At 37.6% G+C, this 26,949-nt stretch overlaps 2 protein-coding genes across 2 annotated transcripts in view; both read right to left on the bottom strand.

The window, feature by feature from the left end:
• LOC124168125 (mucin-2-like) overlaps positions 1–5,426 on the bottom strand; it is a 34,394-nt gene extending 28,968 nt beyond the window's left edge. The window contains exon 1 of the mRNA XM_046546248.1: positions 5,108–5,426. Coding sequence (XP_046402204.1) covers positions 5,108–5,186 — 79 coding nt within the window. The 5' untranslated portion in view covers positions 5,187–5,426. The remainder of the gene's footprint in view (positions 1–5,107) is intronic.
• Positions 5,427–20,751: 15,325 nt separating this feature from the next.
• Positions 20,752–26,949, bottom strand: part of LOC124168418 (mucin-2-like) — a 65,014-nt gene continuing 58,816 nt past the window's right edge. Inside the window, exons 4-5 of the mRNA XM_046546639.1 lie at positions 24,018–24,197; positions 20,752–22,377 (exon numbers count right to left, since the gene is read on the bottom strand). Coding sequence (XP_046402595.1) covers positions 22,217–22,377; positions 24,018–24,197 — 341 coding nt within the window. The 3' untranslated portion in view covers positions 20,752–22,216. The remainder of the gene's footprint in view (positions 22,378–24,017; positions 24,198–26,949) is intronic.

Below are 26,949 nucleotides of genomic sequence, written 5' to 3' on the forward strand. Positions count from 1 at the left end.
ATGTCTCGCAATGTGGCCAAATAATTGCGAGCTGTCCTGTTTTCTCATTAAGGTTTTTAGAAGCCTTCTCTTTTCTTCCACTCTTTTAAGCACTTCCTCTGCACTTACTCGGTCGATCCATTTTATCTCAAACTATTCTTAATGCCTTTTATCTGTAATGTTAGAATTCCACCAGATTACGCCTGAAACAACTCACTCACTGTGATTTATCCGATGGAGATATTGATCTTTCAATCGCAATATGCTTTTAGTTTTCACCCACGATACACGGAATTCCTATTTTGGTAGTAATATCACGAATCCCATTTAACGAAGGGATTCTCAGGCGGAGATGGAATCTCTAAGCGATGTGTGCTTAGGTTTCATAAAACCTAGCATGCATTTTTTGTCAGCAAATTGTAATAATGAAGGATATCGTTGATATTTTGCTAGGATATTTTGTGTGTTTTAATCTGTTCTGCATGATGTGTCAATAGATACCAGATACGGGGTAGAACTTCCTTGTGATGGCTTGGGGGGTTGCATTTGTATGTAGATTTTATATGAAAAATATTGTAGAAGAATTTTATATGAAATCGATTTGGTGTGGTAGTTAGAGTGTTAGCTTTCCACTCCATAGGCCCGAGTTCAGATTCCGTCGGAGGTGGAAAAATTTCGGAGATTTCTCGATTCACGCTTGCGTGCTGTGTGGAGAGCTCTAAAGCGCAGTACCCTGTCCGTCGGATAGGACGTAAATTTTTGGTCCCTTTGTGCCCTTTGTTAAGATCAGGCTAATGCCAACGCTGAGTTTCTCTCCGGCTTTTCCTTCTCTGATCCTCTATCTTGGCGCAAATTACCTCAGCTGTCGGTTTCCAAATACAAACCCGAAATGCTTATAAAATTCGGCGAAAAATATCATTTTAAGTCAAATTTAAAAAATTGGTGTAGAAAATATCTCGTATTATTTTTACGCGCCTCAAGCGGGTTTCATCCGTACCGGTAAAAATAGGTTACCACAACCAGCCAGTTAACAATACAATAAATTTTGTGCACATCTGTTTGCGTTGTGTGTGTAGTGTGTCGTTAGTGATAGGAGAATAAAATGCTATAAATATATTATAATAATTGAAAACATTGGTAAATTCACATTATCAGCAGAAACGGCAATGGCAAAGAGCGAATTTCATTGTATTATTCTATTTTTTTTGTCTTTCCTTTTGATACTATTTTTTAATGGATGGTATTATTCCAACAAACAATCGATTCAAACATGAAAACATTAAAACTAGAAGAAGGAAAGATAGACAATAGATTCATAGAAGAGTTTCTTGAAGAGACTGTGGTTTGAATTGAAGGATCAATATTCCAAATGTTTGTCAATCATGTGTTCTTTGTTTCCCGGAGCCTGTACTTAGAACTATTAAGTAACTGGTAGATGAATTGATTTACACTGGGGGGACAATAGGAGTATAGGATGTCTTGAATTCTGATCAGACTTTTTTTAGTCTTTATCATACACAGGTTAAGGCTGAAATTGTTCTCTGCAAATTTTTTCAAATGAATAACAGAGAAGTAGCTGAGCATCGACGGAAGGTTTTCAGTGGAAGCACCTGAATCGTGAATGGATTAGTTTCTTGTTTACGTGACGAATTGGCTTCGCCTCAGCTATACATATTTACTTATCATCTCCGGCATTTTAAGCAGGCGAATGTTAGTGTCGCATTACTTTTTTTGGCGTCGAAGAAAATCTCACTATATTCTGGAGCTTGTCGTTTAGATTAAACGTGAAGTGGTTTATATCTTTATAATCCGTATCAGTCATTATTAAGAATGAATTCAACCAATTCAGGCTTGATGTAGAGGAAGTTGCACGTATCAAAATAAAATGTATTTCTACTTTTCCTCAATTATTTTAATGCGTACAATTACTGCCATCGGCGGAAAAAAGGTAGAACGCTGGACTTCAAGCATTTGTATGAAATTCTGCCGAAGCTCCATAGGGTCGTGCCATATATCATCTTACTCATTGTTTATTCGACTAAAAAATGATACATTAAACATTTTTGAAACGTAAACGTTTAGCTTCTACGGTTGAAAGAGTGAAGAAGAATACGCAAAAAACGATGAGAACGGTGAAACGGTCGTCTTTTTCATCTCGCCACGGGCAAAGTATTTGATTGATGCTTTTCAGTTGTAGAAAATTACATGAATATCGAAGTTACCTATGCTGTAGGAAAAAAATACAAACTACTCAAGTAAGGAAATGTTTTTATCGTTCCTATTATTGAAAATAAACCACGAAAATCGCCATTTTTGTAGTGTGCATTACCGCGGGGCGTTTAGTCTGCTTGAAAATTCAGAGTATAGCACTGTATATATCTACGCCACATATCTATACATATGCCACCGCCAGCCATTTTAAGCCACTTTGTAATTGGGCACCAACTTCCGGCTACAGCAAAGGACATGCTAGTTTTCAGTGAGTTTGTAGCAAGTGTTTTGATTGCCGATAAAATGTTATTATGGTTCTTCATTTTACGCCGGAAAACAAATTCCTACACCTGGGCGTTCAACAGAGGACATGTCATATTTTACCATTTCTGTCAGACCTGGAGTCTCGAGTCTCAGTGAGTCTCCAAACTAATATACCCTGAGGCAAAATATAAAATTGAGATCGCTTAAAGGACTGAGATTTGTTCATTCAAGCACTTAAGAGACTACCTTCTTTCTTAATGTGATAAAAAATTAATAGTTTTATGAAATATAAGACTGATATAATAAGTTAAGGTAGGATTATTCGTAGCCGTGACATTTTTAAGCTAATGATTTGGAAATCGTATTACCCCGTCTTATTAGGAATCGTAGTTATCGAGTGATCAAATTGATAAGCTAGCTTCAATGACAACATGTGTAAAACTCGTGCGAACAGTACACAGTACATCTTTTAATTACGCCACGAAGACCATATCTTTTTCTATGAAGAGCGGTTCAAGTGGCTTGCCGTTAAAAATTGACGATTGCATTTGACTTGTGTTTACTTCAGATTTTCTTATTCAAGGAGCATGGCTATCTATAAATTTTTTAGTGTTTATTTCTGGTCCTCGTAGATTTAATACCGCATAGCTTAATTTTCCTGCTCATCGTAATTTCAAATTAAATGTTTAATTTTTTGTAACATCAACTGAAATATCGAATTCAATGCCAGTATTTCTTAAAACATTGAATCAATCTTCAAATTAAAAATTAAAACTCGTAATTTATTTAATTTTTTTTCATAGTAAATTTCTTTAAATTATGTATGCATGCAACTAAAGTCTGACTATTCATGTCGTATCTTACATATGTGTGTTTAAGTACGCATGTTCGGAAATATTTGAGTTTTTGTGGTTATTCTGTGTCGGGATGTTAGAGAAATTATTTACCATCTCCTACCTTTCCCTGGATAAAGTATTTGGCAAGGGTATAACACTGTTTCAGCATGAGAAGGTGTTGGTCTTTCCATGAAACATCGCTCATTTTTATGAAGTTTGGACGATGTTTTAGTTTGGGGTGTCCGATGGCTTCACTCGAGTTGAAATCCTAGACCCTCCCGTGTTTAGCCTGGAACCGTATTCACTGTACTCAACGCTTCCTTCCGGAGAACGTGGTCATGAGATTTTGGCGACAAGACAAACAGTAAGGGATGTGTGGATGAAGGTTTCTCGGGTTTCATACCAGACCAAGTCTCATAAAGAAACACCAGATACCTAAAATCATAGGAAGCATCCAACCTTATTTCATTAACGAATTTATTCAGACATTTAGTGTCAATGTATGTACGCAGATGTTTAAGGAACGAAAATAGGCGACCAAACAGCATGTTTATGGACACCTTTCTGAGACCAAAATATGATAAATATTTTTCCCTGGCCGAAATGGGTGACCTTAAGTAAACGTTTCGGGACATCGAGCCTCTCATCGTTGGATGGACGTGTTGATGTATTTTAATACGTCTAGGTTTTCTTTACTTAACCCAAAAAAATATGACACTAGGGTGAAGGTTGCTATCTTGGACAGCTAGTAAACCTTTATAATGGGATACGACCTAGTTAGTTCTTCTGTAATCTATGGCATTGCAAGTAGGCACATAGTATCATTAGTGCTTACATTTAATAAGATACCCTTGCAGATGGCTGTTATCTAATTGAGCTTAACATAAATAGAGCAAGACATTAAGGAACTGTTTTCTTTCATTCACTGTTGTCACATCTACTTTCCCTTGTACTTGTTTTTCCTGTATAGCCTGAGTGCCGTCCTAACCTTTCCATTTGAAAATTTTCTGGTGGAATTTGGGTTGTGTTACGTATGCATGTGGAGGCTTTAGGTATTGTGCCGTCAAAGTGCCCTAATTTATTTGTATTGGATTTTTCGTGGAAATATATGCAGTGCGTCATTTGTCAAAATAAGCAACCAAGAAAGTGTTGCCGTGCCCTATCTCATCCATACGCGTGGTAAAAAGAAGGAAAAACCAAGAGTTGAAGCCAATCTTGAAAATGAGTTTCCTGATTCGAAGACGGCGAACGTACTCCCTGGACACCACCATTATTAAACTAAAATAAAATTCTTATAACACTTCCTCAATCATTAGCCAACGGTATACTTGCATTCCTTTCTAATTAGCATCACATCATCAATTATAATTCGAGGCACTATTTCCTGATTAAATTTGCCTAATTGTTTGAATGCCAAATTATGACACTTTCCTTTTTGCGGTAGTTGGCGAGGAAACTGATTTTCACCCCGTAGGTGATGGTAGTAAAATCGTTGTTGATTCCCACAATTTTTTAATGGCTCATGAATTTGTCAGAGGCAATACGATTTTCAAACCATCTGCATAAAATAACTTCAAAGGAGAACTTTACCTCAAAATAATCTAGCCAACCTTCGGATTGTTATTATGATTATTTTTTTTCACATTAGCACTGAGTATAGTCCTTTGAGTCTTTGAATGAACAAATCCCAGTCCGTCTATATTTTGACAGGCAGGTTTAAGCATGTGGTACTATTGTCTAAACTGGCACTTGCCCTCAAGTTCATGATGGCACATGATGTGGCTGAATTTTCGTGCGTTACATTCTACCGTACTCACTGCAGGAGGCATGCTGATGTCCACACACGGCCAGCACAAACAGCAATGAAAGAACTCGATCTCTTCTGGTATTGCCCATATTCCTTGAGCTTTAATGTATTGATCAGATTATATATCCACCGGCTGGGTTTCAGATTGGGTCCAGTGTCAGGCAGTAGACACACCCTGGCACATTGTGGGCGATGGAACACAAAAACCTCTGAATCGTGTGGTAGCTGATAGAATCCTTAGGAGCAGGAGCGGTTCGCGGCCAGCTGCTACTTCACGTGTGGATATCGGGGTGAGTTCGTCTTGCGATCGGTCGCGGCTTTGATCGCGATGAGCGCCGCTCTGTCCCCCTTGAGCTGTGCCGTCAACCTTCCCCCCCACTCTTCCCAGTAATCCACCCCGTCCCACCTCACCTGCATCATCCTTTGCTGCTTTGATCGTAATCCTTTTTCCCGCCAGCAATTACCTTATCTCCCCGTCAACGCAAGCAGATACTATCTCGGTTGCCACCATCCCCCTCTGACGAGGACCTCCTCTTCGTCTATATCTCAGTGCTTCTAGTGATGTTCGCCCCGTGTCTCTCCCAATCTCAGCCGGACACATCCAAATCGGGAGGGGGCCATTCTGATTTTCCGATATTTCGGGCTCAGATAGCGTAACAGATTTAGTCAAATACGGACATTGTTTGGAAGTTGAATGAGTGACCGCCTATGGCGCACGAGTAGCGGCTAACTTAAGTGCTCATATGCACGTGAACGGTTCAGTTCCATCATAGTTGACTCGAGATACGTATGACTCAGTGAAATGTTAGTTTTATGATTCCACAGCTCTGCGAATGTGGTCATTTTTATTTCGAAATACAGAAAAATCCTTCGGGTTGGGGCGGACTAACACTTGAAAGATGGACTAATGAATTACAACAACTTTTATTGGCCTAACTATGCAGCTGAGAACCCGGAAAGAGCGCCTGTTGGTTAATAGCAACTTAAAATAGGATATTTTGACTTGACATTGTCATTAGCTGAGGAAGTATACTCCTTGCTACTGATAAATTTCTGGAAATTTATCAGTAGCAAGGAGTATAGTTTTGTCTATTGAGAGACACTAAAACCCTCGTAAGACCTAGAGCATCGGTATCATGATTGATGAGTGGTTTGCACTGTGAGTGATTGCGTATATGTATAATCGGTTTCTCTGGTTTAATGATTCAAGTTGGGTTACGCCAAGTTAAGTTGTCGTGAACTGGGCTTTAATCTTTTGAGATATTTTTGAGTTTTTGGAGTCGCAGCATGTATTTAAATCTGTGAAACGGGATCACGAAGGTGCTATTGATTTACAAGGGCATTCAATTTTTTTTTGTTTTGATTTCTTCTAATTGTTAAATTGGATCATTTTTAGGCACGTCTACTCCAAAATAGAAGAAAGGAGGTAAGTCTAAATGCCAGGATAGATCATTACAAGATGGGTAATGCGAGCTTACGTCGATTTTTAAATGCTAATAATTGTTTTATCTGTTAATTAATGAAAAGAAAGGTAAAAGAATATGAGTTCTGGAACGCAATTACATTTTACAACATCATGTTGGCCAAAACTATGTCCATCTTATTGGGTTTAATCAGAAATGATTTTGTAATTAGTATGCACGTTCTAAGGTAACTTTTTCCTTGCATAAGAATCTTTTTAGGGGCAGAATGGCCGCGAAACATTTAGTGTTTTGACAAAAATATGAGCACATTGACGAAGCGAATTGTAAAATGGCTTGGCTTGTCGTTATAGCGTTAAGGGAGGTGGGAAATTCTTTAAGAAAATATTCGATTCGTGATTTTCAGGAAATTCCCGTATTTAGCATTTTGATAGGCGGAAAACGTATCTAAATTGGACTTTTTTGTCCCTTGTGAGAAATAAAAATTTGTGAACTTTTAAAACAATGAGAAAGTGAATTCGCAACGGATTTGAGAAATCTTTTTGAAATTTCTACTTATATATAGATGACTGGCCATAAATCCATTTTACTATATAGATTCAGGAACATGAATTTTTGAAAGGGGAATAAATATAATTGCCAAATGCTATGCAACACGATCTGTCTGCTAAGGAAATATGAGAAGGGCAAGTAAGTAACATTAACCTTAAGGTAATTAAAAATTAATTCACTGCACGGTCCAAAATCCATTATCAGCACCGCCGTTCACTGACGGGCACATCAGTGTAAATGTAATATATGTGGATTAGTATACGTGCACCTGTAGGAGTACCTTTTATTCGAACCAATTTTTGAAATCAGATGAATCAACTGTTCTATTCAAAGTCCAGAAATTTCAATGGCAAAAAATCAGGTGCAGATGGGTTAAAAGTACCCTTGGAAAACAAGTAGATAACGACAATACCGGCCATTTAGAATATATACACGTTGGGTTTTTACTTTTTCATCAAAGTCATGAATATTGTTTGCAATTTTGCAAAAATTGAATTTCAGAAAAAAGAATGATTCTACGAGCTATTTTAAAATTACGAGATTATTCTTTTCTCCTGAAAACACTCCACTCCGGCTCGAGCGATAAAACCAATCTATATCAATCTTTTTTTCTCGTTTTATTTTCCATTACAGGAAATATCTTTCTCTGCAATTTAGTCCGATAACATCTTGAAGATAAGAGGATAAACATGAGCATGTATTTATTATCAGTTCGATTTCTGCATCGATGTGCGTAAATGCTCAAAATATCTTTGGTATCAGAATTGTAGCTATTGTGTCGCATTTAATCCGTTGATTACGGGCGTGGACTTCTCTTTAAATTTAGACATTCATTCAGAACAGACATAATAGGGTGGTTTCCTATTATTTTTTTATTGCCTAATTCGAAAGATTATTACTCCTGGAGTACGTATTTCACGCTTTTAGATTTTTTGATAGAGATATCTATTTTTCGCGATTACATGAAAAGTGAAAATTTTCAAGCGCGCGAAAACGCGACGGCTGAGTATGAATGCCGGGAAAAACTCCGCGTGAAGTCGTTCAGGTTCCCGGTGCCCCAAGTGAGGTGACCTTGGGACGAGGCTTTGAGCGCTGATGCGACGCAGGATGCTAGCAGGTAGCTGATTACCGTGCTAGCTGGTAGCGCTTGGCTTAAATAAGGATTATTATTCCCCTATCAAACGAAGAAAACTTTCCGACCTTAGCCAGTTTTAATTGGTGATTATCAAGACATGTTTCCCTGAGGTCTGTGCCTCATGCATGCATTGGTAACCTCAGACGATGTAAAACTCCTATCCTCTCGTGTAGAAACTAGGTCCCTGTGACGTCACGTGGAGTGGCATCGCATGGGCGCCAATCTGGCCTTTTTCAAATGAGGATAAAATTGACCCTTCCATTCGTCTAAACTGGGATTTCTAAAACCAAATAATTTGTTTATTATGAGTACACTAATGGTGGGTAACGAATCGCAATCAATGCCTTTCGTTTTCTTTGATGAAGGAAACTAACCTATTATGCGATCGTAACTTTTAGTCCCTGCTTTTGTATTGTTGAGACTTTACTTCAGACAGTGAATTTTATTTAATTTTATAAATATTAAAAATTATATGTTTTTTGGCAGGTGGAAATAATTTTTTCTACTGTGTTTATTGGTGTGTCGTTATCTTGCCTGTGTGTCGTATGCGTGTATATTTCTTTTTTATCTGTCAATAATGGCTTTCGGCATAAAAATAACCATACCTCATAGTGGGATGAGGCACTGAAAATGAAACGTTTTTACTGATTTCTGAGAGTGTAATTAAATAATATGAAAATATTGAGCAGTGTTTAAGCATCTCAAAAATGAGATGTTTAAAGCCAAGCCGCTTGTTACTCGTGTCGTATTCGTATTGTACGAAAATTACTTTACAGGCATAACGCATTTTTTAACTGATACTTTGAACTTTTTCTAAAATATTTCCTGTTGTTATCGTTCATACTTGACCGAAATGGGCGTCAGGAACACATTTAATCGTAAAATTTATGGTTTTCATAGAAAATCGTAGTAAGTGTGTGGAAAATATTTTTTTTAACTTTTTAAAGCCATGTTTTTACTTTTCATCAAGAAAAAATGTAAAAAAATACTTACCTTTCCCAGGGTCATAGTATATATATCCCAACGCGAGTATTTTCATTTGCTTTGCCAAGGAAGGTTCCATTGGATTGTGTAAGTTGTGGTTTTCTTTTGAAGTACTCACGAGTGAAGTTATAGTTCCCCTGTCGACAATCGATACTCTAGCGATAGATAATAGACAATGTGGTGGTTTGTCAATTATGCTGAAGATTAAGAATTTTTAAATGATTTTTCACGATTTTATTAATTGGGAATGATGTATTAGACGTGAAATGGCATTCGGAGCATGCTTATTTCTCAGCGTCATGATCTTGTGGCTGGGAAAGTCCATGTAATGAGTGATATCATTCACTTGAAGGATATAGAAAATATAGCCAAAATAATTCGGATGGTTTTCAAAGCGATTATGTTGAGAAAGTGATAATTATGGCTTTTTTATTTAAAAAATGTGTGGGATCCACCTCTGTAGCATTAAAGATCATTCTGCTGTGCAATTAAAAGCATTCTTATTCAATTTAATAACCGGGGGAAGGCAGATGTGTAATGAAATTCCTCCCTGCATGCACCTGTATAAAAGCGCCATAAATGTGAAGATTATCAGACGAGTTTTATGTAACCATAAAAAAGATCTATTCTCCCCGGCTAGCTATGACGTTAGCGTTTGATGCCCTGATTAGGTAATACCCTGTTGAGCTAGATGGATGACAGAGTCAGATTAAGCCATTCTAATACCTCATGGCTAATACGTTCATGTGGTCTTAATTGCCTCTGTTACAATGATAGTATATTAAATAACCTTGTTAGAAAAAATCTATTCAGTGAAGTAAATCGGAGTAGAAAGGTAAAGGTTGAAAGTGAAAATTCAGAATATTTTGGAAAAATTGGATGGATGAGGCAGTTACTTTGTGGAGATCCATTATGAGATATGAAGAAAAACACTTTGCACTTTCCACATAAAACTTTATTGAACTACTGTCGACATGTTTCGCTGCACTGCAGCATTATCAAGACTCAGCGAAACATGTCGACTATAACGTAATAAATTTTTATGTGGAAAGTGCAAAGTGTTTCACTTCATATATTTTGGAAATTAGGGAAATAGGCGATCAGTGAAATTGTTTGTGGATTTAAGGGAGCCGATAAAATCAGGAGTGAAATGATTTATTTGAATGTGGAATGCAGAGTAGTGCTACAAACGAAGAATTTCGAATTGGTTCTCCGAGATTCTGTCAAGTAATATCTGCCTACGCTCCTTACGAATAATCTCTAAAGACCTCTCCGCACATTTTATTTGAATAAAATACCTCATAATTTGATTAAACAATAAAGTTTTCCTCTCCGAGGTCGTAGTTATCTAAATGAGTTTCCTCACGCACACAATATCGTCGGAAACGATGCAATATGCGGGAGATAAGGCCGAGAGAAATTTCGCTGGAATTTTCGCGAAGTTGGTCATGAGCATCCTAAATAGCGTCAATTAAAATCATGTAAGTGACGTGTTGAATGCTTGTCTAATTGTCCTTGGGTTAAAACAACACTAGCGAAGGATAAGAAACATTCCATTGTGCTATGCTGTCTCTTTTTGTGTCGCAGTTGGTGGCCTGTGTGAGATTTTATCTGGAGTGCATGAAATATAGACTAAAGAGAACTAATTCCTTCTGCTCGTTTGGCGGATTACTCACTAGAAAAATGTTGCCATCACTTTCAAATTATAAGAGGACGTACGAAGTAGACTGTATTCAACTTTTTTTCTGTATCTTAAATTTTAAAATTTTATGTGCACCAATGATGATATTTACAATGAAAACGTCATTTGCCTTAGCCGGGATTCGAACCCAGATCTCCCTATTGCCGGTCAGATATGCCACCTAGGCTTTGTGGTGTGACTTCCAGCATACCTGGCCGACGATAGGGAGAATCGAATTCGAATCCTGGTTTAGCCAAATTATTTTTTCATAGTGAATTTCATCCTTAGTGTATATAACCACAGAGTATGTATACTCTATGATACGTATAATGTTTGTTAATGCAGGGATTCCTGTATCCCTGAAGACGATGGGCGATGCTGAAAACGTTGTAAGAAGATGTAGAGGATCTGACCCGGTGTAATAGCCGAGAAATCTACACTGCTCTATGATATACCTTAGGACCGTGCGCGTGAATATCTGTTTCATGCAGAGCCTTGAAAATTTTACCTTTTACGTTTAAATTTTTTTCGCAAATGCATTTGTTTCAAATACTTGAGATGCAAACATGCGTTCATTAGGGTCCACTGTGAATAACCTTAAATTTTCAAAACGAAAGCATAAGTTTTACGCATTAAATGGTCACCAAACAAGATTACTCGAGAGGGAGGTATGAGTTCTCTTTTTGGAGAGAGCTTCTCCTCGCGAGATCATGAGAAATCGATGGCGTTGGTTTGTTCGTCCACCTGCTCGATCCTGCTCGATATACCACAAATACTCCAATTGCATTGCTCGAACCAAATGTTTATTTATTTAAACGATGCTTTCTGTACTTGGGGCAAAAAAATTATTACAACAATTGTTCGCCAGAAAAAATCAAAAAGAGTAAAAACATATGGTATACCTTCCTTAAGCATATGAAAATATGGCTTTTTACCAGCAAAAATATCTCATAGAAGAATTGTCAAACCATATTGATTTTTTTAAATTTAAATTTAATTTCAATTCCGTTGTTTTTCTTTGCTGTATCTTTATTGTATTTTACTTATCCATCAAAAGTTCATATAGAAGACATATTTGTTATTCAATAATAAACATAGTATTACATTTGTTTTCTAAAGGTGATCTGGTCTGATTTTGTATCTATGCTATTTAAAATTTTTAAGGAGCAACAAATATTATTTTAATTATTACAGTATATTTATTCCGATTTTGGTATTTTGTGGGAACAAATTCGTATAGTCCTCGTGAAAGGTGCGTGAAAGGCCCTTTAGATGCGCAGAGTAGAGTAGGCGAATTGTGTGGAGGAGGCGATGGAGGGTGACACTGATCACATGAGAAAACATTTTTTTCCTCCAGTAGATACTTTTTACAAGTGATCTACGAACATACCTCGACATTACGGGCACCATCCGAGCCTTCTACTGCAAATCCTGTGAAGTGATCTCGCAATGAAAGGTAAAGTAAACCAATGAGGTTATTGATATTGTTACGTGCGTGGGAGACACTAAAAACTATTCATATTTCCGGAAGCACTTTAAAAATTTATGAAATAAATGTAAATACGCAATTACATTGTAGTCTCGCCAAACACACCATTTACTGAATCCCCTCCTTGTTGATTCTCCTCTCCCCGTCGATAACCACCGTTGCCAAAGCTCTCGATGTTTCCTCCGCTACAATATCATGAAATTCCATCTTGTTGAACAATCTATGAGATGTAGGTGTTGTGCCCTCATGTGATTCTTTCTATATAGCCCTTAGCATTAAACTCGGCAAATAATGATTTTAATCACTCAAACTGACTACCTACACGCGATATTTTTAACGGATTTAATCAAGAGGTTTAGAAGGAGGATACTATATCTCAATATTAGAAATTTTGCTGCTGAAAAGGCCATTTCTCTTATCAGAGACTTTATTCTGGAGATAGTTCGTGTTGTTCTAATAATGACCGTGAAAAACAGCAGTGACTAATTGCGACTCAGTAGCACGGACATTTTCACGACTAAGGGAATATTTTTTTGAGGTGATGCTTAAGTTACAGCAAACAATTTTAACTAATGCAAATCGCAGACAAGGCAATCTATGGGAATAATAACTTTATCGCCAATAGGTGATTTTATAACTAATAACCGCAAAGTCTGCCGTACAGACCTGAAAGAAAACCAATAACTGTCTTGTCTGCGGTTTGAATTGTATAGAATGTTTATTGCAACTTGTAAATCATCCAAACCACAATATTTGCGCGCTTGAACAAAATTCCCGACTTTACGTCACTGCTGTCTTTCACGTTCATTATTAAAATGCGCTGTCTTTAGAATCAAGTCTTTAATAAGAGAAATACCCTTGTAAGAAGGACATTTTTCAATTTTTAACATTAAATTTTAAAATTAATTTTGACAAAGATCTTCTTCTTCCTTCCAGGATTAGGCTACTAAGCCTGTTCCGGCTCCACATTACCATCTTTTCCTTGGTCTTCCTATACTTCTCTTGCCAAATGGTTGATATATCCATTGCTTGTTTTGGAATTTTTTCATTTGGCATTCGAAGTAAATGTTCCTTCCACCTATGTTTGTAGTCTTTAAGTTTGTCAGTGACTGCTTGGACACCCAGTTCATTTGAGTGTTTCTTATTTTATCCAATATTGTGCAGCCTTTCAGTGATCTTAAAAATTTAATTTCAGACGATTATATCTGCCTTAATTCCTTCTTTTTTGGTACCCAACATTCTGATCCGTAGAGTACAGTAGGGACTGCCATCACTTTGTAAAATTTTATTTGCGTTTCTTTTCTTGTTTTGTTCTTTAGAGTTCTTCTAATAGTGCCACATATTCTCTGAAAAGTGTTAACCTTATTCATAATATCTTTTTCCTCGTCAAATGTTATATCGCATCCTAAGTACTGGAAGTGCGACACTTGCTCCAGGACTTGATCCTCAATAACAATTTTTGTTCGTATCGGGTTGCTTCCTAAAAATGCCATAGTCTTTGTTTTGGTTTTTGAAATTCTCAGGTTGTATAGCTTGCTCAACTGGTGTAGTCTGTGTACTGCTATCTGGAGTTTGTCCTCTTTATCTTGTATTATAACCTGATCGTCAGCAAACAGCATTGTATTTAAGTATTGAGATGCTCCTATTTCTATGCCTGGTGATACATTATTCTCTTTCCACATTCTCAGAACGTCATCTATATATAGATTAAACAAGGTTGGGGATAGGCTGCAACCCTGTCTAACTCCTCGGTTAATGATAATTTCTTGGGTGATCTGTTTCCCTGTGTCAATTACAATTCTTGTGTCTCTGTATAGACTCTGGGAAGCTTTTATCAGATGTCTAGGAAACCCTCTTTTCTGCATAACTGACCATAACATTTCTCTATTTACACGATCGAATGCCTTTTCAAAATCTATGAATGCCAGATGCGTTTCTAGATTGAACTCTCTTCGTTTTTCAATGATTTGTTTTAAAGTAAAAACATCGTCAATGCAAGATCTTCCCTTCCTAAATCCAGTCTGTTCTTCTAATAAAATGGTATCAGAGATAGCTTGTAGTTTAGTATTTATTATTCTACTGTAAATTTTATATGCAGTATTTAGTAGACTTATACCTCTGTAATTCTCTGGATTATTTCTTTTTCCTTTTTTAAACAATGAAACAACATTAGCCACATTCCAATCCATTGGGATTTCAAGCTTTTTCCAACACATGTTTTATAGATGGAGGATTCTTATTTGTAGGGATGTACCTCCATATTTTATCAGCTCTGATTCAATTCCATCTATGCCAGCAGCTTTCCTATTTTTTGTCTTATTCAGAGCATACTCTAGTTCTTTCAAGTCAATAGGGTCTACTCCTATTGTTTCCTCTGGATCGTATCATCTAATGTTGGATCATACCATAATCTCCTATAGTGTTCTATCCATTCTTCCTTCGGTATAACATTTAGTTGAGCAGTATCTTTCTCTGCTTTATAGAGCTGTTTCATCAGTTTATATGCTATTTCTTGCCTACCATGAATATCATCCTCTACTCCACTTATAAATCTATCCCATGAAATCATATGTGCATTCCTTATTATTGCTTTCGTGCGGTTTCTGACCCTGTGATATTTTTCTTTCGTTTCCTCTGTTTACTCTGTATGTATTCTCTGTATGCTTTGTTTTTATTTTCGATGGCCTGTGCTATCTCTTCGTTCCAGATTTTTAAACCTCTTTTCCGTTTCTTTTTATTTCTGGTGCCCAAAACTTCATTAGCTATTTGTAAAATAACTTTCGTAAGATTTTCCCATTCCTTATTGATGTCATGTTCTGGTTTCATCTGTTCGAGCAGTTGTGTAATCCTGTGTTGGTACAGTTTTCGAATACTACTCTCTTTCAAAAGGTATGTTTTGAAGATTTTCTTTACTTGACATAGTTTCTTTTCCGTATTTTGCTTTTTCCACCTTGCCCATAGTTGTATTTTTGCCTTAACAAGGAAATGATCGGTGCATATATTTGCTCCTCTATATACATGTGTATCTGTTATCCTTGAGGCTAATTTTCGGTTTACAATTATGTAATCAATTAGGAATCGGTGACCCCTGGCTGACCAGGTGAATTTATTGATATCTTTTTTCTTGAAAAATGTGTTTGTTACTTTTAATTCGTTGAAAGTTATAACTTCTCTTAATTTACTTCCATTTTGGTTCAGATGGTCTTGTCCATGTATTCCAATCAATTGTGGAATTGGCTCTTTCCCAATTCTAGTATTAAGATCACCAGCTATTATTAAGTAGTCCCTGTTATTTAACTTCCCTATTTCTTTTTGCAGTTGCTCATAGAAAATCTCCGTTTCTTCCTTTTTCCCATCTTCAGGTGCATATGTTCCAAGTATTGTTAAATAACCCCTATCAAATTTGAGTCGCACAGTTATTATTCTTTCGTTTATGAAAGTGTATTCCCTGATATTATTTTTCCATTTTTTGTCTATTAAAACACTCACTCCACAACATGCTCTTTTATCCTGATCAACTCCACTGTATATCATTACGTAATCTTCCAAGTCTTTCGTCCCTTTGAGTTTCTTCTTTGTTTCAGTGATGACCGCCATATTCACTTTGTATCCTTTAAGGGTGTTGTTAAGTTCTAACTCGTGATTGCCTAAGCCTTGTACATTCCATGTGGCTATGTTTAATATATCCGTTAATCCCGTATTCATGTCCTTACTTTTGCCTAGTCGTCGTCTGTTGAATCCTAACCTATTCCGAGGCTCTCTGTGAAGCTTATGAGTTAAAGAAGGTTTTACATGGGCAGGTTACCGGCCTGTCGAACAACCACCAACCTGGAGGACCAGTGGGCTACACTTAGTCAGTCCCCTACCCTTCGACCTGTCTGGCTTGGGTGGCCCTACCAGGAGCATACGCTCCCGCCAGCATAGCTCTCCGGGTCGTTGGGGCACTCAAACCTCTCCACCACGATAAGGTGGTAGCCCTTGGAGAGGTTTGACAAAGATAATTGACAAATTTAAATTTAAAATGATAATTGACAAATTTAAAATTAAATTTGTCAATTATTAACCTTAAAGGTTGACCTTATCTTTCACCGTGCGACCACTTCACAGGATCTTGCAACAATAGGGTTTGATAGTGCCCGCAGTGTCGAGGAATGATCGAGAATCACTTGTCTAAAGTCGCGTCTAAATTTGTCTAAACGTGAAATGTTTGCTCATGTTCTCACTGTCAAACTCCGTCCGTACACAGAAAAAAATCTGTGGAATATCTTGAATTATATAATACGAGCGTGTTGCGCTCGTTCCCAGCGGGCTTCCCCCGCTCTTTTCAATGCAGGTCCACAGAGGGATAGGCGCGTTTCTAATTTTAAAATGTAGAAAAAAAAGGCAGGGTCTTATGCACAAAATTTAATTGGAATGTTCATGTACAAATTGAGGTCAGAGGACCTCTTTAAACACAACATTGGAAGTAATTACACTATCCTCTGTTAAACGCAATTGATGACTCATTCTTACGTATCAACAGGAGACTTGAATGTGGAATCAGCCGCATTTTGATGAAAGTTATTTAAAGAATGCGAGATATTGTTGCAAATGAAAAATTGTATCAGTTTGTGCGCAGTTAACGTCAGGAATATTTACCGGTTTTTGTTTTTTTTTGCTTTTTGTTTAAATTATTTAAAAACCAATTTTAGGAAACAATAGCAATATTTAGGAAGTAAGATATGCCGTCGAATGTTCTCTGATAAATTCTGTGCATTTTGGTACATCATTTGTAGAGTTTGGTTGCGTATAAGTTGAGAAAAAGGTATCTATACAGTAGAAATAATATAGAAGATTCTTCCATTTCTGTAGGAACGGCAAAGTTGGTTTCACGCTTCGCCTTAACAACGACGTTGAGATTCTCCCATCCCATCCCTATTCCAGTGGCGGATACATATGGTGGGCGCGAGGGGCCCACCTTGAGGGGCCGCCCACAATGCCTAAAATTGCAAAACCACAATTTTAACTTTTTTAAATCACTGTAAGGCATTTTCTTATATATGCGTATTATCAATTTAAATAAAAATTTCTTGCACCCTTCATGTCACTTAATTATGTGTCATTACAACAAAAGTAAAGTTAGCTCAAGATCAATGCAGTTTGGAGTGAGAACTACTATGTCTTTCCCCTCCTTGAATTCCAATGACTTGCCTCTACTAGCTATCACCCCACTTGGTTATGTCTCCAACCCAGGAGATAGAGGAGAGAAAACCCGGCGGTACGCGGTTCTCCCCCAACCCCGGCTTGGATGACGGACGTATTGCAGTGGTGCCAGTCAACACGGGCGCCTACCGGCAGATTTACACCGATGCAGCTAACTTGAACATCGCCCTATTACCCCTCCACACCTTTGCAAATTCCCTCCCCTCCACCCTGACACGATTCGGAGATCGCTAGCTATATCTTGCTTTGGCGCTGGCGGTGCATAGATGGCTCGGCTGAGATGGGTGATTTATGCAAAATCATACAGCTTGTACTTAGTTTTTAGTAATGATTCCTATGAGATCATTAGTTATCATCGTTGTTTTCTGTGATAATTCTGATTTTGAATATTTCTACTTCTAATAGATATTGATTGAAAATGACTCGTAATTTTGTGACAATTGTTTCTTTGAGTGATGATTATTCTTGTTTGTGGAGTCTTTCCCTCAACCAGCTAGTGACAGACGATCGGAGTTCCCTGTGTCTGGGGCTTACGTTCACAATCTCGAAGATTTAACCGCGTAACGCCGCACTATACATGGTATATCACCTCCAGGAAAGCAAACTGAGAATGTTTGTAAAATTATGCGATTCATATGTGAATATTGGGAGTGCGCTTTAGCCTAGCCAAAACCTCTGCTGGGTAGAGCGCTTGTCCACGGAGCGAGGAGCCCCAGCTGAGTCCTTCGGACCAGGGGCGCAGCTAGGAATTAAGGCTTGGTGGGGGTGGTTTAGGTGCAACTAATACCGGGGTGTGTGAGGATATGGTATACCCACCAGGATAAGCGATAGGTGCGAGATTAATAAATTGCGGGATTTTAAAGATAAATGGTTGTAAGTGGTGAGTTTTACGGCTTTCTGAGGGATATTGTATTAACCCTTGTACTATTGTATTAGTAATATCAATCCAATTAGGTAAAATGGATTAAACTTAAACAATTCTCTGAGCTCTGGCGGGGGGGTTTATCCCCCAAAATCCTCCCCTCGCTGCGCCAGTGCTTCGGACGCCCTAATCGAAACCCTCCAAGTGTTAAGTGGCTCCTTTACCCTGAACCTTTGAAGTTCACTGCCCGGTGGCTTAGTGTGGGGTGAGCTCTACCCTCACCTACCCTGAACCGCCCTGTGGTTAACCACTGTGTGAGTAAAGTATTTTATTTTTTATAATTTGGCCGCAGTATCGCATCTTAAATAGATTTCTTTCTCATGCCTCGTCTCGCCATTATCGTTGTGGAATGAATTGGGGATTTTTCAGTGCCACACTCGCCAATGCACACACTACTGATATAGCTGAAGATAACCTTTAGCTTTGATAAACAAACGCCGTTTCGTACTTATCATGGTGGCTTTATTAAAAGCTGGTATCGTAGCAACCCTCGTCACTCAATGCAGTGGCTTGCAGTGCACCTATTGATTTGGATTTTCCTGATAGAGAAAATGTTTGTTTTTTCCCTTAGCTGTTGTATAGGGAAAGACTTCCTCGGGATTTGCAGCATGGGCTCCTTTGTCATTAGACTGCGCTCTATTTGCAACACTAATGCAGGCTCTGCCGTTTTGTATACAGTGGCGTAGTTTACTACATCCAATTTATGTACTTAATTTTAATAAATATTGGTACAAATTGCTTTTTGGAGTCCTAAAATGCATGTTTTTATTATCAAAAACCCTGAGACCCCCTTTGCCCCGGGATGTTTTCCATACACCCCGGAAGGGCCCCGAAATCTCCAGTAAACCTCCGGACTACGCTACTGTTTGGTAATAAATGAAATGCTATTAGTTAATGCAAGCTTCACGAAACTGTCTCAGTGGCGCTGGGGCGAAGATTATGTTTCGAACATGGATTTCACTATTCCGTCCTTCCTGATTTTTCCTAAAAAATATGTGCATGTGGTTGGTGTAGTACTTAATGCAGTAATAAGTTTAATAAAATTGAATATGCAGTTAAGTCCCGCCGATACGAGCAAGTTTAATCCGATCATCCGCTTAAGCCGAATAGCTCCGAGACGAAATTTTTTTCAAAGAACATTAGAATTACCCTTTGAAAGTCCAATTTCACGAATTGAAATTGGTCTTTTATAGAATAAATCATCAAGAATTCATCAATAGTATTCACCAGGAAAAAATTAAAATCGTTTTACATTAGAATTTTGTTATTTGCAGTACTGTTCTTTTTCTTTGATATTTAGGTCTTCAACACTGTATAATAATTCCTTAATTTACAAAGTTTCAAATGTAGTACGAGGTATAAACTTTAATAAAATATGCAATACTGTATTTAAAGTAAATTACAGTAATGTGGAATGACGTGTGTTGAAGGTACCAGGCGCGCCATTGAGTCAGCAGTGTGGTGCGTCGAAGAAGGGGTAGGGCGAATAAGGTCTTGTCCAGATACGCGGTCCTATCCACTGCTTACGCTTGTGATTCGTTCTTCCGTTTCAAACCGGTATTTTATTGTTACGTAAATCCGAACAATCAAGTAATCCGAATAGGGTTCGTTCCCAATGTAGTATTTCAAAAGATGGTAATTACTCGATCAAAGTGTCGGGGAGGAGGTGGCAGTATTATGCTGTTTAGAGTTGAGTGACTTCTTCGTAACCTCGATGTACAGCGGCGGAAAAAATTAACGCATAGCTCATTGGCGTCTGAATGCGGCAAGCTCAGGAACTACTTGAAGATGTCCGTCTTCCAAATTTTGTCCTCGTAATACTCTCATAGAACGGGGAATTTAAAAAATATATTCCCCCTCTACTGAGAACATTAATCATACCCTTAACATCACGACAACGCGTAAAAGACTATACGAAATGCGAATTCTTTCCTATATTCTCCGAAGTATGCTTCGCCCATGTCTCACCCTGAATGGAATTTACATCCGTCGGCAAATCTGCGAACATAGCCGACGTATTGGAAATAGGAACTGCCTAAGGGCACAATCGTTCCCGTATTCCTCTTGCGAGCATTGGCTATTTCGGAATTTAATAAGTTAATTAAAGGAAATAATTTCATAATATTAACTAATCACATTGTTGGGCGCTAATCCTGGGAATAGTATTTTTAGAGTAAATGAATCAATATTACGAGGTTCCGTCTTTCCGCTACCATTTGAGCTGCACAAAAAGGTATAAAGGAAATGAATAAAATCGATCAAGTCATATGATTTGTACAGACATATTATAAAAATATATTATCTTTATCTGTTTACAAAATTTGTGCATAAAGTTACAAATAAATATTATCAATAAATTATGTACAATTCAAGAAAGCACATTCCTCCTCCTTCATACTAACTACATCTGTAACAAGCGTTTGAAAAAAATTAGTAATTGAATTTAGTTTCCCTCTTCCGTTGGCTTAAAATACTTTTTAAGCTGTGGAGGTACATATCACATTCTTTATTGACACATCATTTCAACATGTTGAGTGGCGGTTGCTAATTTCCCTCTCATACGTAATTATTGATTTACTATAAATTACAATCGTTGTTCTCCTTCGTGTTCACGGGAATGCTTTCATAAAATCTGTTTTACTTTTTCACGCACATTTCATCACTATAAGGCCTTGCATACCTGCATCACGTTAGGCATCGGTGGGGACTCGTGGTATTTTGTAAATCAGTTAGGTATAAATATCCATATAGATTTATGGCGTGTGAAGAAGTAAGCATTTAAATATGAGTGTGAAAAGTATGATGTTAAAAAAAACAAATGGCATGAATTAAACCAGATTTTGACCGCGGTTAAAAATGTAAATCACTCCCCTATTCAAATATATTCAAAATGATTTTCAAAATTTTTACAGTTTCTTGATAGACTCTAATACATTTCTATAGTGATGCATCATGGATGCCGTCGTTTTGTGTGCAGTTAAGGCCGAGATTAAGATTTTGAATTCACCCCAGTGTTTGAGTCACCCGAGGTCGGTGGCGGGCAATGTTTTGGAAGGTGGAATGTATTTCGTCGGGTAAATTTGGATGGCTTTCACCTATGGCTATCACTTCAAAATTTCGGGGGTTTTGAGTTCCTAAACCTATCTACTCACATGGTATAAAAATATATTACCCTTAGCTGTGGCAAAATTGATACACAAAGTTATAAATGAATATTATTAATAATTTTTTTACCATTCAAGAAAGTTCATTTCTTGAATGGTAAAAAAATTCATAGTTCTTCCCCTTCATTTTACCACATCTGTAACTAGCGTATGGAAGTAATGGGTTCTTGAATTTTGTCTCCCGCTTCACTTAGTTTAAAATACTTCTTGGTCCGATAGAGGATAGGTATCGAAATTAGTGTTTCGATAAAGGACTTCAAAATATTTTTGTACAACATTGGATAAAATAGATTTATGGCGTGTGAATAATCAATTATGTATGTATGAATATGATAATTATAATGATAAAAAACAAATGGCATGAGGCAAGCCAGATTTTGGCCGCCTATGAAAAAGAACGCGATTTCACTGTGAATATATTGAAAATTATTTTCTAAAGGTTTCCAATTTCTTGATCGACTCTCAAAAAAATCCCCATTGATGCATCATTGATGGATCCTATTATTATTATTACATAATAACCATCCTGCAAGCACCTCATTTGACATCTCAAGTTCTTGGACACTCAGCTAAGCCGTTGCGGAGCTGAGGTCGTACACATTTGGAGTTCTCCTAGTCCTTAACTTCCAGAAGAAGACGCCAAAAATAGCAGCAAAGATGACCACAGCTCCCACGACTGTTCCAATCAAAATTGTGGCCACGTGTACCTCGTTGGTCGGACACGTGGACGCTGAAAAGAAAGAGAAACAAAGTATGTGTATAAACATCAAGTAAGGAGCGTTGAAAATTTGGTAATTGGGTTAAAACTCCCTCCTTATCATGGAAGCCTCTGTTCTTATCTTGAAATTTTCCATGCATTTTCCACAAACAAAAGCAAACCTTATACTTAAATCCAAGGACTTGCTTGAACTGAAAACTTCGAAACCATTGAATTTAGGAGCTAAGATGATATTCCATATTTATGTCCTTTAAATTATTCTGCTATCGAAAGAAACATTAAATTACAAAATGAAAGGATTGAGTTGAAAATCGTTTCAAATTAGTTATATCATCAGGTTTTCTAAAAATTATATATTTATTGAATTTTTGAATATGCTACCCTTTTGCTGTAACCACTGCAATTGAGCATTGAGTCTTTGGTCTACTTATTTTGATTATTTAGATTTTATTTTTACAGTACCTGGCTAGATGTAATGCCTGACAGGTATAGACAAAAACAATACTTTAACAATATTTTTAGCATGACAATACTCTTTTCAACGTGTATCTGCATCCTGAATTCGAGAATTATATGGGGTGTTTCAGGAGCAATCTGCAATAATGCAAGGAGGTGGTAGGGGAAACAATTTTAAGCATTTTTTGTTCATAAATGTGGGGTCGCAACTGCTTAGTTACTCAGCTATGACAACGCACACATTATTTTGGATTCACTTTGCAGTTACCATGAAAACGGTTTTACTTGGTTATACATATTTTCAACATTTTATGCATTACTCTGGATTTTTAAGGACATTTAATAATTAAGGCATACGAAAATGTGTGCGTTGGAAACAATTAATATTTGAGCTCAATTGATGAGCAAAACATATTTAAGCTTTGAGCGCGTATAAACTTTCCGATTGCGCAATCTCAGCTATTTTGAGATAGCAATATAATATTGGCAACATAATATAAAAATGGCTCGTTATATGTAGGATCGTCATTAACTGCACAATTGTGTGTGCCATTTGTGTAAAAACTATGTGTAAGATCTTTGACTTTCTCGGCCGTCCAAGTGCATAAAGCACTATCGGGTTCCCCGCCGCGTAATAGGCTGCAACCCTCCCGAAGTTTCGAAGATCGAATTGATCTTCATCCTCAAAGTATCTTGCATATGATCTTTAGAAGATCTCTTCAGAAGACCTAGTGTAGAACCCGATAATCCCTTCTGCCTATAAACTACATGCTTTTGCTCCAAAGAAGTAGGAAAAAACTGAAAAAAAATCAACTTCAAAGAAAATTTGTGGACTGCATTGCAAATGCAAATTATATGTTACAAGTTGACTCAACAGAGGCACATGAGCTTCTGCAACAATCTGCACTCCTCACTCCCTGATCTCCTTCAACATTAGACAAATAATATGAAACACAGTTGAAAAGTTCTCTCCATCCAATGCCAGGCAAAGGAGTGCAATTCAAACATCATGGTGCCAACACTATGGGTGATATGATGTTTTTTCATAATTTCCGTATTCATGAAGTCGATATACATAGAGAAGATCTACGCTTTTGAGAAAAAGGTTTTTTTGACCTTACAAGTTGCTGCATTGTGTAATATTTCATTCAAAGTGCTGCTCTCCCTCCGTTATCGTTTATGGTGTTTATACAAACCTTTCATGAACTGTGAGTTGTAGGCCTGGAAGTGCACCTTGGAGAAAGTAAGCGTCACTGGACCAACGTACTGTGACGTCGTGGGCATCTTGACCGGCGGCACGTATGCGCAGCTGAAGGAAGTGTTTGGCTCAGTCTTGAAGAGGTTCAGGTCGTCAACTGCTGCCCCCACAGTCGCACCTGCCGAAGAATAAGTGGTGCAATAGAAATGAGAATTCAATAATAAGGACGCAATGATGGGTGTGGCAGAGATGGATGATGGTATGGGAATACTGAGATGGATGATGGGAAAAAATAGAATAAATGGAAAGATTTAGTTCTTTCCCGGCGAATAGACTGCGTGAAGATTTCTCGGGATCGCCACCGGGTCAAGAACTGCATTCCTGCTGACGTTTCGAAGGGAGACGTTTCTACTTATTATGAAGTCCATTGAAATTAGACTCGCCGATAACACAGTCAATAGAGATTCCGGCTATGCGCCGAGCAATTGTTGGAAAACCGTGCTCAAAAACATCAAATAAGCTAGACGAAATCATCACCTACACGCTAGCCAATCAGAGCACTCCTCTGACGACAGCCAATCAGCATTCACCTGACCGCCGGAGTGACTGTGTATAAGCAAGGAAAATTCTCCCTCGATACTCTTAGCCCTGAAGATGATGCACGAGTCGGGCATCGAAACGTCGGCAGTAATGCAGTTCCTGACCCAGTGGCGATCCCGAGAACTCTTCACACAAGAAGAGATAGGATTAGGCACGTGTCCCCCCAGACGCTTAAAAATAGACAAGGGTTTTAAAACGGTTGCATTACCTTCGTTTTGTTTTGTGTATTTCGGAACCTCAATCCTTTAATGTAATATTGAAAACTATCATATTTTAATAAAGTGAATATTGGATAGAGTAATTATTGTATGCTGTTTATAATCTCAAATATAAAAAGACCATTTGCCTGTTAGACCCTTGTGTCCACCCCCCAGAAAAAATCCTGGATCCGCAATTGCCAACACCTAATTTGTACTTGAGAAATGTCATATGGCAGTGAAACTTGGCCTGCTAAGAAATCCCACGACAAGATGACGGACGTGGCAGATATGAGAATGCTAAGGTGGTGGTTAAAAACAAGAAGAGATAGGATTAGGAATAAGACAATTAGGGATATGGCAGGAATGGTTGAGATCTTAAGGAAGGGGACAAGAGGGAAGGATTCAATGGTTCGGTCACATTTTAAGAAGGGATGAGGAGTATGAGGGGAAAAGAAATCGAAACATTTGCCGGCAGAAGGAAGAGAACGAGGGGAATACCAAAGAGAAGATTGAGGAACTACTTGAAGAATGATTTGAGGGATTGATTGGAAGGGGTGCCCTGGATGGAGTGACTTGGAGGCGACTAGTTAGGAAAAGCGGTACCAAACGGGAATCGGTGCAGGGGAAAGTACAAGAAGAAGTCGTGAACAGAATGTTAATATACCACATTAAATCCAGAACATTACCGCCGTTTCATTCCAAAACAATGATCTTTCAATAAGTCTTTAGAAAAAGATAGGTAAACAAACTATTTTGGGCCAATGTTATTTGTGAAAATATTCTCCTTTCAGAAGTACACATTTTTCCAAGTATTTTTTTCAAACGTTTTAAGCTGCCCAAAAAATATAATTTCGGAAGCTCCTCCAAGTGCAGAATGTTAATATACCACATTAAATCCAAAAAATTACGCCGTTTTATTCCAAAACAAAAATCTTTCAGTAAGTCTTTAGAAAAAGGTAGGAAAACAAACTATTTTAGGCCAATTTTATTTGTAAAAATATTCTCCTTTCTGATTTATACGCACATTTTTCCAAGTATTTTTTCAAAGTTTTAAGCTGCCCAAAAAAATAGAATTTCAGAAGCTCCTCTAAATACGCATGTTTTGGGGAAATTGGCTCGTCGTGAGACGTGAATATTTATCCGCAAATCCATTTCTGCAAGTTGGGAAAATTCGAAAAAGGCGCTAGGGGCTAAATATGGTGAATTCAGTGCATTTTGTAATAATTGGAACTGTATTCCCACAATATTGGCCATCGCAATTGCTCCTGTGTGCATATGAACATTGCCTTGATGAATGAGGATATTTTTCCCTCTCTTTGAGGACGTTTTTCCTTGTTTTCTGCGCTCAATCTGTTCAATAAATATGCATAATGCTATATTGTTATCGTTTTTCCCTTTACCAAGTAAAAGATGTAGATTATTTTCGGTGTGCATCCGAAAAGGCCATGGCAATAGCCTTGCCGGCTGGGTTTGGCTCGTATGTCCAATTTTTCCATCGAAATCACTGTAAGTAGTTAGTTATAATGGGGAGTTTTTGTGCATTTCCGTATACGGGCTCAAAGTCGGATGACGTCAGAGATTTGACGTCAGAGAAGGTACAAATAAAATAAAAGCAAGATATTCCAGTACAGACATCTTAATTTATAAATATATACTTCTGGGTGTCTTCCTGTCATCAATTTTCGATTTTTTTGCTTTACGGTGATTGTTTTAGTTAATGTGTCAGGAGTATTATTTTTATTCCATTTGCCTCTCCTCATCCTTTAGCTTTCCATTTGATTTTTTTTAAATTTTTGGATCAGGAAATAAAAGAGATCTTTATGAATTTATGTGGTTTTCTCTTATCCTTATTATGCAAAAAACGCATCCATCTGAGTGTTTAATGACCTTGATGCGCGACAAATTTTGAACGAATTGAGTAAGATAAGCGCAATATTCATGAAGATATCTCACGTGGACATTTTAGAGATAAGATTATATTCCTTACTTTAGACAACATTTATTGCTGTAATCTGGAACCTACAGCCTTTCTCTTCGCGTGCGACATCTGTTGGTACAGAGACGAACGACGTTGCCGTCTTGCCGCGACAGCAGTGCGGTTGAGTGACGCTATCAGTTTTTCGGAGTCTT

This window comes from Ischnura elegans, chromosome 11 (genome assembly GCF_921293095.1).
Source record: "Ischnura elegans chromosome 11, ioIscEleg1.1, whole genome shotgun sequence".
Lineage (NCBI taxonomy): Eukaryota > Metazoa > Arthropoda > Insecta > Odonata > Coenagrionidae > Ischnura > Ischnura elegans.